Here is a 17600-nt window from a genome sequence, read left to right on the forward strand (position 1 = left end):
TCTATGCGCAAATTGAGAATGGAAAAAAAGAGAGAAGGAAAAAAAACCAAACAAAGAGACGGACAGGCAAACAAACAAACAAACATTTACACAGACAGACAAATAGACAGACAGACAGGCAGGCGGACAGACAGACAGACAGACAGACAGACAGACAGGCAGACAGGCAGGCAGGCAGACAGACAGACAGACAGACAGACAGACAGAAAGTAAATATTCTTGGCTTCTGTAGTATCCCTGAATCAGTTGTGTTGGCTCACATTACCTGCTACTATATCATGAAACATATGTCCAGTTTAATTTTTTTTTTAAATATTATTTTTTTATAGAAAAAACAAGAGACAAAAGAGACAAATATCCTCGATCACCGCAACATAAAAACCAAGCCAAGTTATGTTATCTAAAACCAGCCTTTGCAAAATGGTTATATCATTAGTATACACTGTGTTTAGAATTACTAGCTAGAGATATTCAAAAGGCTAACTAACAAGCAGAAGAAAAGAAGAGAAAAATTTAAGAAAATGAACAATCGTGAAGATGGATATTTATTTAAATAGTAAATAGTTATTTAAATAGTTTAATAGAAGATCATAGTGCATGTGATATGCGGTCAAAAAAGAAGCACGAACTTTTCAACAACAAAAAATTAAACAACAATAGCAACGTAAAAAATGCCCAATTATATAAAGGTTGCAACTTTGATTAGAGTTATTAGTTATCAAGCAAACCTAAATAATGCCAAACATACTTTTAGGAGTGAGTATAGTGATTGTGCAAGACATTCCTTCCAAAAGTCATTGAGAGGGTAGATATACACTGATTTATGTCACTATAATAATGTTATTGGATAATAACGAAATAAATAAACTCTATTCCGCTCCAAAAACTACAAACAGTTCCTCTCTTCCTAAAACCTAACTTTCTAAATTCCAATTCAGTCGGTGAGTTAGCCATGCCGACTTAGATCAGCCCAGAGCTCGTTTCAGGGTATGTATCAATAAATTTTGCAGGACCGAAACTGTTTCGCTGTTAGTTCGAATTTTTTTTCTTTTTTTTTTTTTTTCTTTTTCCATTACTGAGCCTTATGTAAAAGCAAAATTAAAAATAAATACAGCAAAAAAGGAAAAGCAGCAAAACAAGCAAACGAAAAACTAAAAGCTAAAAACAACAACAAAACAACAACAAAAAAGATAAAAGAAAAACAAACAACAAAAACACATAAATCGCCAGTTTTACGATAAGTCTTTAGTACAGGCGGGATCTCTTATGAAGGGACCAATTTTTAGGTTAATTGTGCCCCTTCCAAGCAATCCTGTAAGCAGTAATTAATTCTCGATTGAAAAATGACGTCTACCAGGGGTCAAAAACAAACATCGTTTTGGTGTTACTTTCTTTATTCGGGACAATGGTCCAGGTCGTTGTTTATTTAAAAAAATATTTCTAGTTTTGGCTTTGCCTAGAAGTGCAGAAAACCTGGCTTTTGGCTCATAATCTATATTTATAGTGAGGTTTCATCTTTTTTGATGTAATAATGTGAACATTCACTAATTGATTGTAGTAAGAAAGCAGTGGCGTATCTACAGACCGTTTTTTCGAGGTTGCGTGCGCATCCAACAGTTTTATATTTAAAGAGGAGAAAAAAAAAAAAAAAAAAATCAAAGCAATGCATGATAATACTCGTGTTCTAGTATCGTGGGCCGTCAAGTTCCTTAAAATTGGATGCACACGCAACTTTGAGAAAACGGTCTATTCATATATACTTAAGTTTTTGTACGTCCTTATAATCATAATTGTGCAACCCTTCCTAAAATTCCTTGATCCGCCCTTAGAAAGTAGCCAAAAAATAATCTGATTGTGGTAAACAAATGCCTCATTTATAGACAATCAAAAAAAGACGAATGACTTAAAAAAGGTCGTAATAAATTCCTAACCTTTGTAATTGATGAATTTGTAACAGCTCACCTATTTAAGTAGATCAGTGTCAAAATACTTCTAATAATTGTAGTTTGCAGTTGCACTTGTGTTTCAGGTTTTGTTTTTCTATGGCCATATATGCAATTGCCCAATAAAAGATATTATGGCCCATTTTCCAGCTACCATTAGTTAACAAATTGTTTGCATCATTGAACCGATCAGTCCCAGCAGCCAGTTCTCAAATAGTACGCGTCAGGGTTTAAAACTGCTTTTCCAAGTTGGTCTAGGTCTAAGAACTGACGCGCGTGCCAACATAGTTAATGGCCGTGGAATAATTTGGAAACTCAATTGAATAAAGGTATTGTTTTGCTTTTGAGGTTGAACCTTACCATCACGTGATACTGACCGCGCACAACGAACCAAAGCAAGTATAGCTGAAAATACTGATTTCCTTATTATTTTCATGTTCGAACATTATGAAAGTGGAAAAAAACATTAACTATGGTGCCATTTAAGAACAAACCGCTGGAACCGATTGGTTCGCTTAATAGAAAGCGTTCTATGTCAAAATTCAATCCCCAAATGGACATTCCCAGTAATGCATGTAACAATAGATTTTATTCCCCGTAGGGGTGAATAGAGTTGACACTCCTTTACAGATGCACCTATATAGGATATTACCAGTGGTGTTTAGTTTACCGAAATTATATTCCGCCGCTCCATTTGTTGAACACGTTGAACCAACAATCCTTTTTCCCTATAATATTATACACGCAAATGTTAACGTTTAATGCGTTACAAACAATCAGAAAGTCATTATCCTTTCTGAAGTTGAAAAATGCTTAGCATCGTGGGGTTGTTTAGGGGACGCATAAATACTTGTATATATATGGCGTCGTTTGCTGGTAGCGAAAATATGAACAAACCTTGATTGCCGTGTTGATTTAGTCAAAGTTTTTTCGTTTTTTGATTCATGAAATGTCATCTGACTGATGAAGCGCTCCACCCCCCCCCCCCCCCCCCCAAACATAATGCAACGCATTTCTACGACACCAGAAAGGCTGATATTGTTACCAAATATACCTTGGGTTCTAGTAGTGAAACGTCTACCTCTATTGCACCTCCCGAACCATCGTTGGTAATTCCTTGGGAAGCTAGCACCTTGTACTGACATTGGCTAAAATTTGCTGGCGGTCCTTTCACTCCTGATAGACCACTTGATCCAATGTACCCTGTGATTGGATTTATGGGGCTTTTCGTCATATTCTTAATCTTTGTTTAAAAAGTCAAAATCAAAATCAAAATCAAAATAGGGACGTTCAATACTTTTGTCAGTAAAAATGGTATATTTTAGACAGCTTTCCATGTCTACGTTGTTCGGTCGGTCGTTTTTATCGTAAAAAGGGTGAATTTCCACGCACACTGAAGGCTAAACGAAGTTGGGGGCCCCCGTTTTTTGTTTTGTTTTGTTTTGTTTTTGTTTTTGTTTTTTTCACTTGCTTATTTTAATTGTAGTATGATTTACTTTCATCAAGCAATTGTTTGTAAAAATCTGACGATGGGAACTTTTCACCATGAACGTCCTTGAATATAATAATCAGATAACATCACCTTGTTTAGCAAAGTTTCATTGAGATCCTTGATGGAGTTGTGCAGCATACTGCGTGAAGCTTCTATGCTTCTCTTTGTATCATTCACCTGTCAGATGGCAGGAACAAAGCAAACTTCAAAATATACTTATTGAAAGGCTTTTGCATTTATAAACTTTCGGGAAGGTAATTAGTTTTAATTCTTGAAAGTGACTGATAGTCACTTGACTTCCTATGATATCATACGGTATGCGAATAAAAACAAATTAACGAAAATCAATCAACTTACCCTCCCACTAACAGCTAAACCAACATACATAATCAACCAACCAAATAATCATCCGATAACGAAGCCGCCTGACATGAATGCAAGGCAAGCGGCGCAGCAAGGTACTGAATCTCTGACTGACTTACAGCACGGCACGTACACGGTACGACATCCCGTAACATTGAAATGGCTTCTCATTGTCTTCCAGTATTTCATTCAATCACGACGCATAGTTACGGCTACAGCGGGTAAAATACGGTACGAATTTGCTGAATAAGCCATTTCCACTTATAAGAAAACCGCTCTATCTGTGGTTCAGGTTGTATCATCTGAACCGACAATCTATGAAAATAAACATTTTCGTTGAACAAACCTGTTGGGTGAGATACGTTTTCATTTCCAATAAATCAGATGAAATCTCTCCCAATGACGAGTTGATTTCATCCTTCGTCAAATTAAGCTAAAAGAAAGAAAGTTAAAATAAATAAAGCCATGGATATATAATAATTAAAAGAAGAGAGACCAAGGCAACAAAATATTGCCAACCTTATAGTTCGTGGTTTTGTTCACTTTTTCAAGTTGTTCTTTTTGTCTGGTGGTAGTTTCGTGGAATGCTTTGATTGTTACATTCAATTTTGTCTGTAATTTGTAAACTTTAGAATTCATCTGAAAGAAGCAAGGCATATGTTCAGAAAAGTGGATTAGTATTTCAGTATTTGATTAGTCTTCCTTGAGATATTCGTTTTAAATCAGATAAGTAATCGAGTAATCGACTTTATCAAGAGAGTCGGGTGGAAACTTTGGTGGGGTGACATTATTAGTCTATTTGAGAATATCAACAGAGGTCATAGCTTCAGTGAATCGTCCACCTTTATTGACTAAGAAACGATAATATGTACTTATTGACTGAGTGGGAGGGCCGTACGGGAAAATATTTGGCTCGAGGTGATGCCGTACGGACCGAGGGCAGTTTTATTAGAGCGCGCGAGCAGGGCCGTATGGGTCATATGATAAATTCTAGTATGTTTCTATCAAACTGTTTCAGTAAACGTTGAATTCGTCCAACTAAAATTCTAAATGAATATCGTACATACTGGGACCAGTACTTCATATGAAACTGTGAAGCTAACTCGACTGGTCGTGTTTTTCGCGCGATATTCACTTAGAGTCTTAGATGGAGTCAACTTTTAAATATGGAGTAGAATATATCGTGTTTGAGTTGATAACGGTGGAAGATTCACCGATTCACATGTCCCGATTAGATATGCACCTTTGCTCGATTTCGTGCTTGTGCGCATTTTTTGCGAAATACTTTGCATGTGCAAAAGACATGCCTCTATAAGTACCGAGAATCCCCGGACAGTCACGGAAAATCGAATTTCTTTTTATTTCTTTTTATTCAAATTTAGTATTGAAAGTTTCCTCAGATTTTTATTTCCTTCAAAATCGAAAAGTTGTCGAAATGACCACGAGACAGGCACTGTGAATAAGCGAAAATCCTGCACTTTTGTTGCGCCCGTTTACAAAACCCAAAACGCGGACGGCATCAACCTTTACCCCTATGGAAACTTGTTATTTCTTCTTTCCAAAACAATGAAAAATATAACCGATTTTTGCCTGGGTTTTTACTATTTTTTTGGAACACTTTGCCGTATACTGTGGAAGCGCTGGCGAAAAAGTAAAAAAAAAAATCCATTTCTTCTCAATAAAGGGGTAAGAATATTATTGATGGCGCTCAAAGCATCTTTAATTACGAAGCGTAAACGCGAAGCGTTTTTCAATAAATCTGACGTACAACGGTTGCCGAGGTCGCATATTTTCCGAAACTTTACTTTCGCGATTTTGCCATAAAATCAAATTCTAAATCACTTTAATTTTATTATTTCTGTATAAATTTGAAAATAATTGTCGTTTACAAATATTTAAAAAATCGCGTTTGGTTCCGTTCTAAGTCTTGATGACTAGGCTGGAGTTGCAAGTATATGGTTCTCAATACAGTCATCAATTCTTTATTTTTTCCAATATTTGTCATTATATTTTTGCGGCACCTATATTTCGTGTCATTTTGATTTCGCGATTTTTTTTGATGAATCGCAACAATTCGCGATATTTAACTGTCGCAAAATTTCCATTTAATAAGGTACATACAAGTAATAAAAATTCAACCTTTTTGCTGTGTTTTGTGCGTAAAGCAATTTTGGATTCATAGAACCCCGAAAAAAGTTGCATGCATTTCTATTTCTTCACTTTTGTCCCACTTCATCTATTGTTGCTGTTGTTTTTTGTTTGTTTGTTTGTTTGTTTGTTTGTTTTTGTTTTTGTTTACAAAAATAATTATATTCGTAAAGGATAGATAAAATGATCAAGTATTTGATGTGTAATAATTCTCTATTGAGTTGAGAGGTTCGTGCTTAGAATATTAAATGTAGTAAAAATATGAAGACTCGGATTTCAAATTTTTCATACACATAAATGCCAGTTCTATCGCATGAAGATACACACCTTTTCTAGCTTCGTTTGGATTTGAATATAGTTTGTATTATAGTCCTGTTTTGATTCGTTGTGTAGTCTCGTCAGGTTCTCATATAACACAGAAACGTCAAGAGTCTGAAACAAAAAAAAATCTTCCATGATCATTGGTACTGGAATTGAAGAAGTATATCCAAAACAACGATCTCCGGGCTTTACAATAATTTTTTTCAAAAGCAGAATTTCCTTTGTCCCTAAATAATTTGTTTTCTCGGTCATCTGACAGAAATCCCTTTTATTGAGGAGGAACGAACGGGAAAATAAGATATCTTGTTGGCTGCGCGCAACAGGCAGTATTCTTTATAGATTATCATGCAACGTTCTTTGTTGCATGGCAGTATACGAAATAAATACGCTCGCCCTCACTGGGACGCCCTACTTAGCGTGCTTGTAACATGCACAAAACTAATTAAAACATTCACGCGGGCTGGAACTCTCTATTGACGGTCATACCTTGAACTAGTTTCCTTACTCAAAGCAACTATTGTTTTAACTATTTTTAAAATACCCTTAAAAATTCGTTCCATCAACACGGTATCTAGATTTAAATTTTTGTTCTAAGCTTTCGGGTCCTTAAAACATTGGTTCAGGGAAATGATGTAATTAACTTCAGTTTGTTTTTAAAATGTTGGCTTATTTTATAAGCTTAATACTCCCATTTGGAGTGAACCTCTAACTGCTCAGTCTTAGTCTCGATTGTGTACAAATGTGTTCTTTTCTTTCAAACGGTTTGAAAATAGTACAAACTGTGCACATGATGGTTACAATTCTATATAGGGGGGATTCCTTCTCTTAGTTCATTTTCTCTTGTTAAGGTCCATTGTATACGAAGGAATGAACGTACTATTGAACAACACAAGTTTATTAAAACTCCATGGGTGAATAGCTGGATATTTTATCGCACAACTGAGGCTAAGATGAGCAAAAGAGAACACGAAACTGGAGTATTCGTCGTTTAACTGACTGACTACAAGAAAGATAGAGGAATAAAGCGGAAGGGCAATCATGATTCAAAGCATCAAATTACCTTAAATTTTAACCTTTTTTCAGTATCGCCAAGGTCTTGCCTGAGCTTGTCTATTGCCTCGTTCATTTCTACTGAAGTTGTATTCATCTTTATCAAGAAAAGGTTGAAATAAGTTTCAAGAGTTCAGATCTATAAAGATTCTCGCTGTTAATCACATCCTAACACTTTCTAGTCATATTGGAATTCTGTAACACAAATTCCGCTCGGTCAAGGCTACCCATCTTTATCAATCATCACACTAATGAAGGATATTAGGAACCTTCGTGGTATAATGTCTATTATTACATTGTTGGATGTTTCTTGATCACCTCACAGCATCGTGGATCGATTATGGCATTGTTTTACTAACGAATGTCACAGGGGTTACATGCCACATGGAAATGTGTTCAAACCCATGAGTATACATATATTGTGGACACATGGATGGATGAATGGAGGTAGGGAGGGAGGGAGGGAGGGAGGGAGGGAGGGAGGGAGGGATGAATGAATGGATGGATGAATGGAGGTAGGGAGGGAGGGAGGGAGGGAGGGATGGAGGGAGGGAGGGAGGGAGGGAGGGAGGGATGAATGAATGGATGGATGAATGTAGGTAGGGAGGTAGGGAGGGAGGGAGGGAGGGAGGGAGGGAGGGAGAGAGGGAGGGATGGGTGAATGGATGGATGGATTGGATGCATGGATGAATGGATGGATGAATGTGTCAAGGTCCATCAAATAACATTTTGTAACAAATACCATAAAAATTATTTACATACATGAGTTATTGCTGCTTTCATCATTCTAATCTTTGAATCCAATTCATTCTTCGTTTCGTTTACTGACTCTTGAAGCTTCTTTTCGTTTTTCTAAGGCAGGAAATTTTGACAGACATTTTAGGCAAGAGAAATTAATCAATTCGGTTCAACATGAATTTCATGATTACTTACTTTCCGGTTTTTATTCATCATATTGAAATCGACTTTCAGTTTGTGAAAATCACCTGATTGGTAATCCTGTGGAATAAGTTAAAAGGCAACTTTATAGTGAGTCCTATTTTTCAGATACTTTTTTCAAAAGTCATCATTGCAAAAACAACTGGTCTACTACTGCTAATTTACTACAGTAAATTTTAGTCAATACCCTAAGATTTACACATGCATGTGCCCAAGACCAACGATAGAGATTTACAAAATCAGAGATTATACGTGATTCATTTAATTAAGTGATTATTATACCATGATAGCAAACAAGGGAAATATTGTAGGGTTTATCACAATACACTATTCATAGTAAAGAAACCATTAACTGAATCGCTTTTTTTTTTTTAACTGCAACGTGTAAGAAGCTGAAAACTAACCATCTTTTCTGTAATGTTACGAAGTACATCTATCAACCATTTTTGGAAGTCGGTTTTAGCTTCCTGCTTGCCTTGTGAAAGACTGAAATTAGTAGTTCGAATTGGTTTGCTGCGATCTAAACATGAAAAGCAAATCAGCCTGTTTAATGAATGTTGCAATTAAGCAGTGGCATGAGCAGTAGCAGTACAGTAAAAACTTGGGGTTCAGGCTTATTTTGTTCTAATATTTTCTAGTGTTTTCTAGTGTGTTCTAGTGTTTTCTGCAAAATCAGCCTGAAAGTGTTTTAAATTAAATACTGCATTGACTTACAAACAGATGAAATCAATGTGCAAACACAACATTTTAATTAAGTAATGGATGGAACTAACCTCAACTGCATTAATCAAGGCAATTAAATATTACATTGGGGACTGGGTAGCAGTTCTAGCTATAAACAACCCGAAACTCATCAAAAGTCAAGCAAATGTTTCAGGCTGAATGTGTTCTTATGTATATGGTAGTAATAATAGTAGTAGTAGTAGTAGTAGTAGTAGTAGTAGTAGTAGTAGTAGTAGTAGTAGTAGTAGTAGTAGTAGTAGTAGTAGTAGTAGTAGTAGTAGTAGTAGTAGTAGTAGTAGTAGTAGTAGTAGTAGTAGTAGTAGTAGTAGTAGTAGTAGGCATAGTTATTGTGGGAACTCGACCGGTTTTTTGGGAACCCGACCGGTTATTTGGGAACTCGACCGGTCATTTGGGAACTCGACCGGTCATTTGGGAACTCGACCGGTCAGTTGGGAAGAAGACCGGTCATTTTGGGAATATGACCGGTCATTTTGGGAAGAGCACCGGTTATTGTGCGAATATGACTGCTCATGTTAAATATAACCGAGAAAAATGATTTGCATTATATATTTAGATTTTAAGGTTTATCTAATTTGTACTAAATGTATTTTTAGCCGTGAGGGAATACCGCTTTCGAAATTTCTCGTTAAAATTTTACAAATAGGCTTTACGAAGCCGTAAAAAATATTTGCGTAAATATAACGTGATTAGGGAATACAAAATACGTACTTTGGGTTCGTGTTTTACGTTCAGGAATTACGGTAAGGATATTTCTAGATAAGAATGTAATAAACCTTGTAATCCTACACTAGAAACACTGCCTATTAACTTTAGACAGTTTATGTAATGATTGTGCTGCGTGTAACTCTTTGCTATAAGCTGTTTATTAACTATATTCTGGAATCAAAGAAGTTATAAACTGATCGTCTGACCTCAAAACTCTTAAACTCCTCAAAGCTATTGTAACGAAGTTAAGTTAAATGTTATACGTGAAATTCTAGTTTGATCTTTACGTGACTTTGCGTGAGCAATCAATTAGTTCCAGTCTTGAAGACGTCATCAACACACCTCTGGTTATGTACATTGTAGTCCTAACTATCACGTTTGTAACTAAGTAGGGTCTATAATTCTGATAAATAGAGTTGGATTGTAACTCATAGATAGTCTACTTGTGATCTAGTAGTGAGCAATAAACATCTTTGGAGCTAAACAAGTCTCTCTGAGTCATTACCTCAACACGTTACACTATCTTGCTTTCATCGATTATCAAGCGCAGGACTAGCTAGCGCAGGACTGATATGTAAGTTGTATTATTATTTATGTAATTAGACAAGTTTAACAAGAATTTTAAATGATTCACCAAATCACGCGAATCAATTGAAAGTTTGCATTGTACATGGTACAACTATGAACTCCATTCGTATCTATTTGTACGATACATATGTTATGATTAATCAGATTATTATTCTTACATTTGTTGAGGTATCCTTTAGTTTAGTTAATTGAATTGCGTTACCGATTATGTTTATGACTTAGCCCTTTAAACTCTTTAAACGAACATAGTTAGATCCCACGTGCTAGCCGTGTAACATAACATTGATAGAGGCTCAGGTGTTGCTTTAAGTATTTGCAGTTTACTAATATATACCACAAGTTGGTTCGTTGTCTGGAATATTAAATACAGAATTAAAAAATAAATTCCATACGATAATTCACCGAGGTCTTACTTTTGTCATATGGTATAACCAATGCAAATAATTTTTCTCATAGCATATTCGAACGTCAATTTAAAGTTCACCAAAATGAATGACCTATTTGCTTGCAATCCTGCTCAAATCAGTGATGAATACTCCGAAATGCGTGACAAGGAATGGGCACAACTATGTACCAAGTATATAAACGAGTTAATGATGGAGCAAATTGTCACTGAGGACAGGGAGCCAAGCCTCTTTTCTCGAGCCGACTTCCTTATATCAACTCTGAGAGCTCACCACTTTTGCCGCACAGGAAAAGAGATTGCAGTCCTTCCAAAAGGCAAGGATGACGGATTCAATGCCAAAGCTGTTGTTAAGCGAAGAGCCCAGAAACTACTAGATGCTATTGGTGAAATTGAAGACGAGTGTGGCCCTATTCATGCTGACAATATACAACCGGAGCAAGCCCCAAGAACATATGAAGAGCAATCTACAGCCTGTGTCACAGGTGCCACTTATGAAGAGCCTCCATCAGATGCGTCGATGGAAGCAGAGACTTCTCAGGAAGTGGTAAAAATATCCAGAGCCAAGGAGACCGGAGAAATAACTCAGCTTGATAAAGTAGAAGATCCTGAAAAAGAAGTTATGGTCACGTGTGTAAAGAAAAGACCCCTTCTTTCCACAGGCGAATGCCCCGTGTGTGGCGAGAGAAGGAAGCACCTTCGTGCGCACCTTGCAACCAACAAGCCAGGGCATGGCTGGTCTTCCGAAAAATATGAGCAGTGGCTTTTCCAAAAACAGTCAGAACAACGGAAAGACCGGCATCGCATACGTGCTTGCCCTGCAAAGGGGTCAGGGGTGAAATTGGAGAGACATCTTAACGTCCATCACGACATTGATATTGGAAGTGAAAAAATGGCAAGGTTAAAAGCAAAGAGTAAGATCATCAGCAAAAAAGAAAAAATGATAACCACAACCAAAGACACTCCAAATAATACTCAAGATGATCAAAGCAGTAAATCGAAAAAACAAGAAGTGGATGGAAAAAAGCCATTATCCAAGTTCAAGATGGCTTTGCTAAAACTGGCAAAGGATGTCGAGACAAAGAAAAAATGCCCTCTGGCTTTAGATAGCGAAAGCGAAGAGCAAGAAGGTAGTGAATGGGATGAGCGTGACGAAAACGACGAGAGTGAAGACGAGATTAGCGAAGACAATAAAGACAGTGAAGAAAACGAAGCGTGTAAAGAGCAAGAGATGGATGAAAGTATCGGCGACGATGTTAGTGATGACAATGATAATGTTCAGGGAAAAGAGGCAAACCTGGGACCATATGGACCAAATTCAATGCCCACTAACATCTTTGAGTCATTAGTTAGGGGCTGGAACATCTATCTTGCCACTCCAGATGGCACTGAAAAGACACCAGCCATGATTCGTCAAATGTGCCAGCACGTTGTGACCATCGCCAAAGCTGTAGATCCGAACGTTCGGGACCTGGGTGTCTTTTTGGACAAAGATCGGCTTTACAAGCGCTTTTTTAAGCGTCAGATTGAGTTGCGAAAGCAAGAAAAGTCACAAGGCCTTTGTAGTAAAACTTTATCTTGCTACTCTTCAAGTCTTGAGCGCTTTCTTACCTATGCCATCAAGAGTATGAAAAGGTCACTTTCATCTGACAAGAGAGAGGCGCTGGAAGAACTGAAAGACACCCAAAGAAACTGGAGAGAGTCATGGGGAAAGACGATTGCCAAGCAACGAGCAGATCAAGAATGGAAGGCCCAAAATGTCCTTCCTACAGTCCAAGAAATCCGCAGCATAAATTCGTCATCTCATGTTAAAGAAATGAGAGAGATGATCATGCATACCAGCAATTACAGTCTCACCCCCGAAGATGCTGTGAATGTGCGAAACTACCTAATCTTCCTGATAAATACAGAAAATGCCAATCGAGCAGGGCCTTGTGCCGAGATAAGCCTCGCCACTTTCGACGACGGTAAAATTGTAGATGGCAAATGGACTATACATATTTCGAATCAGAAGACGACCAAAACGTTAGGGGGGTTAATCCTTAACTTCTCAAATGACCTTCGCCTGATGATTATCAGGTACATCAAGTACTTCAGACAACTGCTGATTAAAGATGGTTTTGAGACGGATGCCATGTTCCTAAACTCGACCGGATCGCCTTATACTAACTCGCATGTGCACCATGCCTTGAAGCAGTTTGTAGCCAAGACTGGTTGTCTGCGAGAAGAGAGTGTATCAGGCTTTTCCTCAAGCATGATCAGGCACTGTATTGTTACGAACACAAGGGGTTTAAGCTCTCCAGAGAAAAACAAACTCGCAAGCAAGATGGGACATTCGCGAGCAACAGCCGACCGCCACTACAACTTAATAAATAAGATGCAGGCAGCCTCTGATGCCCATGACACGATCACCACTTTAATGGATGGCAAATTAGAAGAAAAAGCCTTGGAACTCGAAGCTGAAGATGAAAAGGATGAACCTGAAGTGGACGTGAAGTCATTCCAGGAAACTGAGAAGGGTTCGGATGTCATACCACCATCAGAAAACGCCGATGTTGGACGATCCTCGATCTGCTACAAAAGGCGCCAGTGGTCAATAGCAGACACTAAGAAGATAGAAGATGTCTGCAGGAATGAAAGCACCAGCGTGAAAGTGCCCACGAGAGATATGATTATCCGAAAACTAATTAATAACAAGGAAACCTTTGAAATAACTCAAAGGGAGGGTACTGAACGTGCCTACCAAAAGGTAAAGCATATGCGTCGAAATTATCAAATAGAAAAAAAGTAGTATGATATATATCTACATATAGCTAATAAAACGTTTTCTTTAAAGTGCAATAGTTTATTTAGCATCAATTAACTTTTACCCACATGAGTTGTACCATTGTTATGTAGCTACCATGCAGAGGATGATATGTAAAATCATATGAAATTGTATACCATTTTATATAGCGATCATACAGAAGATGGTAAATTATAAAATCAACTATAATCGATGTATTTGTGACAAAATAAGCCCACCGAGCTTAATGATGCACTGATATTTGTTTCCAAGTAAAAATATAAAATATTAAAATATTACGTGTGCGATCAACAATTAATTATACAATCAATTTTCCCATTTCCCAATTTTTTAAAGTATATGTTTAACAATTAAAACTGCATTTTCCCGCATGCTCCCTTGAGTAATAACGAAGCAATAATAAAATTGCTGTTTCAATTGTTATATTATACATAAAAGACAAAAAAAAAGTATTCTTGTGAGACCCTGACCGGTCAGTAGTGCCTCAGTAAACCCCGTCATAGTTGTAAAAACGATATAAGCTCATTTTAAGGGCTAGGGTTTGTCCATTTGAAAGAAACTTTAATATGTTGAGGGGCATGTAAAAGAGTATTGGTATTATTTACCTTAAATTATGTCGCTGCTTTTGTACATTTTTTTTTTAATTTTAGAATTTTGATTTTCAAAAATTTCCCATGGCTGACAGCTTAACAATGAAAACAAATGAACTCCATATTCATACTCTTGATGCATTAACTTAAATCATCCTTAATTTTCTTCTGAGTTCTCTAAATGATTCTTTGTCATTCTGAACAAAACATTTATGATTGTGGGAAGACCACCGGTTTTTTAGACTAGATTTACAGATAAATTACTTATCTCGGCTATGACGTCATCGATTGCGCAACCCAACTTGCCATTGTGCAAGTTTCGGCAACTATAATCACTTGCCATAAGATGGCTTCAATTGATTAACCCTATGTGAAGTTTCTGGACATGCACCTTTTTGTACTCAACTTAAAAATCATATCCACCATGATTCTGCAATATGCTAACTGGACTTGAACTTCTTAACTACGCCGCTCCTTTCGGATACCAGGCTAATAGGTCATACTTGGCCAGATCAAAGCCCTAACCAAGCTCTATTGATCCTATGAATAGCTGTGAGTTTGGTTGTCATGGTAACGTTTCCCGTGATTTTGAAGGTTCCCGACCGAAAACACCGCCTCCAGGAGAAGTGTTCTAATTCTTAAGGAAAGTTGTTAATCTTGAACGTACGTTACTTTGCTATGTATCACGTGTCCCTCCCAATATATCCCGAGTTTCATGCTATTGACTTGGGATTTGTTCAAGCAATGTGTCTTCTAATTTCAATCTAAAAGTGTACCAAATGACCGATAACTATAGTAGTAGTAGTAGTAGTAGTAGTGGTAGCAGTAGTAGTGGTAGCAGTAGTAGTGGTAGCAGTAGTAGTAGTGAAAAATTGATAAGAAGAAAATCATCATCAGTGTCCAAATCATCATCATATACTTGATATGTGAAATGAACAATTAAACTATCATCCTTATCCTTTGCGATCCTTTCTCGGAACTACGAATAAGTTAATAATTGATGTTAGTCGAAACCTTATCGGGCTTGTTCCAAAGTGATGGCCTTACAAGGTTATCTGGAATATACAAAAGGTGCATTCAGCATAAGCCAAAAATACATAAGGTACGTGTATTTATTCAGAGTATAAGTAAAGTAGTATATCTATTTCATAAAGATTTAGACGATTGATGCCCGGTAGAGGTCACAATTAACCAAATAGATAGAATTTCCTCACGGACACTTCTTTGTTCAAGATACTTTAACATAAAGTTAACTAAGATAACTAAAACTAAACCATTTTAGAAAGACTGATATTTGTGAGTTTTGCTGGTAAAATACTTTGGCAATGCCAAAGCGTTTTCGCGCGTTTTTGTTAAATCTAGAGGCGTGCCATAGAATTAACAACTGTCTGCACTATATGCACACTCGCAATTTCTAAACAAAGTGGCTTTAATCAGTCGGTCATTTTGCGCAGTTTGGTCATATTTAACATTTGTTTCCGAGCAAAAAAAGATTTTTTTCGATTTTCAGAAATTGTGGCTTTATTTACTTCGATCAAGGGAAAGCAACTGATAAATAAAAATAATAATATTTAATCACTTATACTGCGAAATATCCATAGGAATGATCTATCGCGCATTACATTTATAATAAGATGCTACATATAAACTAAGTCATATAGTATTATTTAATACAAATTACAATATATTAAACTAATCTAACATTTAAAATAAAGGATAGCATCAGCGTAAAATGAACTAGGGTATAATAATAGTAATAATATAATAATGAATATAATAATCCTATTAAGGCTTGAATAATGCCTTGCTAGTCTTGTAATAGGGATGAAATGTTTGCATGAGTATGCGACTGTAGGAGCTGCAAATATGACAAAATGGAACTATGTAAATAGATCCAGGATATTTCCGAACTACAGCTTAAGAAATTTTTTTCTTTTTTTCCCCTTTTTAAGTGAAAACATTAAATAAATTGGCTCTTTTATTGTCTGGTCCGGAAACCATCTCTTGAAACAACTTTGAGAATGGTACTTCCTGATACAGCATTTGATTGGCTAATTAAAGGTGGTAAGACAACTTGATACCAAATTAGTCTATTGCAAGTGTACCAAAAGTTTGCAAAATTTTTCAAAAATTATGCGGCAAGCATCTACTTATTTTTTCTTCCATAAATTATTGATATAGAACCCAGTAAACAAAAAGAGTTATAGACATAACAGCGCTGAGTTCAAACATTTCTTTGCACCAGTTTAGTTAAGTATTAGTTACTATATGCACATATTAACTGTCTTCACGCTATTTATCTTCGATGTATAAATTAAGTGATTGCAGAACAGGCGGCAAGAACAAAGCAATTAATAAATGACCCCATTTTAACTTCGTTTTAGGGAAGTCATTTATAATAAGTATTAGAAAGCCATCATCATCACTTATTTCTTTGCTGTTCTCTTTCACTTGCTTAACAAGATCGATTATTGTTTTTTTTCTTCATAATCAATAAAGTAGTGGGAGTGGTAGGCATTTGACGATATGCCATGCGCAGACACCATAATCATTTAGGGATAAAAAATGTGTTTTTTCAAAAGAATTAATTGTAAGGATACATTTTCAGTTATTTTACCTTTGACGGAGGCACAGCTACATCTTGGGTTAACATTACCAGTTAACATTAGGAGCGTAAGAACCAAGGAGATGAGAGAAACTACAAACACCACAAACATTAACACCGCAGAACATGACAAAACTCGACGCTGCCTTCCTTCCATCTTCTCTTCTTCAACAGTACTGTTGCCAAGGTTTTCTATTGTATTTTGACAGAGGCCATCCACGTTAAGGTGGTGTTGATACTGTGATGTGTCTGCTGTTTCTCGCCCTGACTCAAGTGCTAAATCGTTTTGATAGTGAGACTTTACTACCAAACGTGTTCTTAATGGAAAGTTGCATCCTGTTGTCAGGTTTTGTCGTTTGCTAGGACTTTCCTTTGGCGTAACCCTAGTAAAACTCATTATAAACTTTAACAATTAGTCTGAAAATTGTAGAGAAATATTTAAGGATTAAAATGATCGTTAGAAAATGATAAAACTATGAGCGTGGTGCCAGTGCGCTGGTTCGATGTTGAATGTTTCTAAGTATATTGGGTTCTGTTACTTTCTAGGAAGCCAACTGGCCCGTGAAATGTAAACAATACTAGTTTTACAAGACGCATGACCCGACCTGTGGCAATAAGCGGCAAGCAAATCACATAGGAACCTATTAATATATCCCGTGACGTTTTGCAAAATCGCATTAAAGTAGGTACCCGGTTCCAAAAGAAAAAAGCTGATTTTTTTAAGCTTATAAAATTTGCTCGAAGATATATAGTATATAATTACTCTGTAGTTGTTGACGTTGCTGCTTTCGTCTTTTGCAAATAGGTCTTTATTCGTAATGATGCAGACCTCGTCTCATTCTAAAGATCTAGATTACCATTTCTTATTTAATAGCTGTACTTGAGAAGTCACATGCATATGGA

At 36.6% G+C, this 17600-nt stretch overlaps 3 protein-coding genes across 14 annotated transcripts in view; 2 read left to right on the plus strand and 1 right to left on the minus strand.

The window, feature by feature from the left end:
* LOC116294588 (gamma-aminobutyric acid type B receptor subunit 2) overlaps nt 1-1660 on the plus strand; it is a 31966-nt gene extending 30306 nt beyond the window's left edge. For all 10 annotated transcript variants that reach the window (XM_089037367.1, XM_089037365.1, XM_089037364.1 and 7 more), the window contains one exon: nt 330-1660. In XM_089037367.1, the coding sequence (XP_088893493.1) occupies nt 330-404 (75 nt within the window). In that variant the 3' untranslated portion in view covers nt 405-1660. The remainder of the gene's footprint in view (nt 1-329) is intronic.
* LOC116294589 (uncharacterized) lies at nt 1377-17562 on the minus strand. Of its 3 annotated transcripts, none has more exons than XM_031702220.2 (11): nt 16710-17551; nt 8661-8776; nt 8251-8316; nt 8080-8169; nt 7328-7414; nt 6274-6378; nt 4318-4437; nt 4145-4231; nt 3526-3612; nt 2998-3186; nt 1377-2671 (listed from the first exon to the last, which is right to left on the minus strand). In XM_031702220.2, the coding sequence occupies exons 1-11, from the start codon at nt 17092-17094 to the stop codon at nt 2486-2488; spliced, it is 1518 nt and encodes a 505-aa protein (XP_031558080.2). In that variant the 5' UTR covers nt 17095-17551; the 3' UTR covers nt 1377-2485. The 3 variants fall into 3 exon arrangements, 2 of the variants coding, with proteins under 2 accessions (XP_031558080.2, XP_088893501.1); XR_016121248.1 differs by having other exon boundaries at nt 2514-2671; nt 2998-3146; nt 16710-17562; XM_089037375.1 differs by lacking the exon at nt 8661-8776 and having other exon boundaries at nt 16710-16885.
* On the plus strand, nt 9275-13780 carry LOC148906375 (uncharacterized). The gene is made up of 2 exons (XM_089037363.1): nt 9275-10279; nt 10750-13780. The coding sequence occupies exon 2, from the start codon at nt 10782-10784 to the stop codon at nt 13485-13487; it is 2706 nt and encodes a 901-aa protein (XP_088893489.1). The 5' UTR covers nt 9275-10279; nt 10750-10781; the 3' UTR covers nt 13488-13780.
* Nucleotides 17563-17600: the final 38 nt, after the last annotated feature.

Source organism: Actinia tenebrosa, unplaced genomic scaffold (assembly GCF_029948245.1).
Source record: "Actinia tenebrosa isolate PJP-AT-01 unplaced genomic scaffold, QUT_ActTen_1.0 PGA_scaffold5__44_contigs__length_20552954, whole genome shotgun sequence".
In the NCBI taxonomy this organism is placed as follows: Eukaryota; Metazoa; Cnidaria; class Anthozoa; order Actiniaria; family Actiniidae; genus Actinia; species Actinia tenebrosa.

Coding starts and splice junctions, on each gene's coding strand:
- LOC148906375 (XM_089037363.1), top strand. CDS start 10,782: ATGAATGACCTATTTGCTTGCAATCCTGCTCAAATCAGTGATGAATAC.
- LOC116294589 (XM_031702220.2), bottom strand. CDS start 17,094: ATGAGTTTTACTAGGGTTACGCCAAAGGAAAGTCCTAGCAAACGACAA. Junction 8,317..8,660: donor GTAACATTACAGAAAAGATG/GTTAGTTTTCAG, acceptor CTTATTCCACAG/GATTACCAATCAGGTGATTT. Junction 7,415..8,079: donor TGAAAGCAGCAATAACTCAT/GTATGTAAATAA, acceptor TTCTTGATAAAG/ATGAATACAACTTCAGTAGA.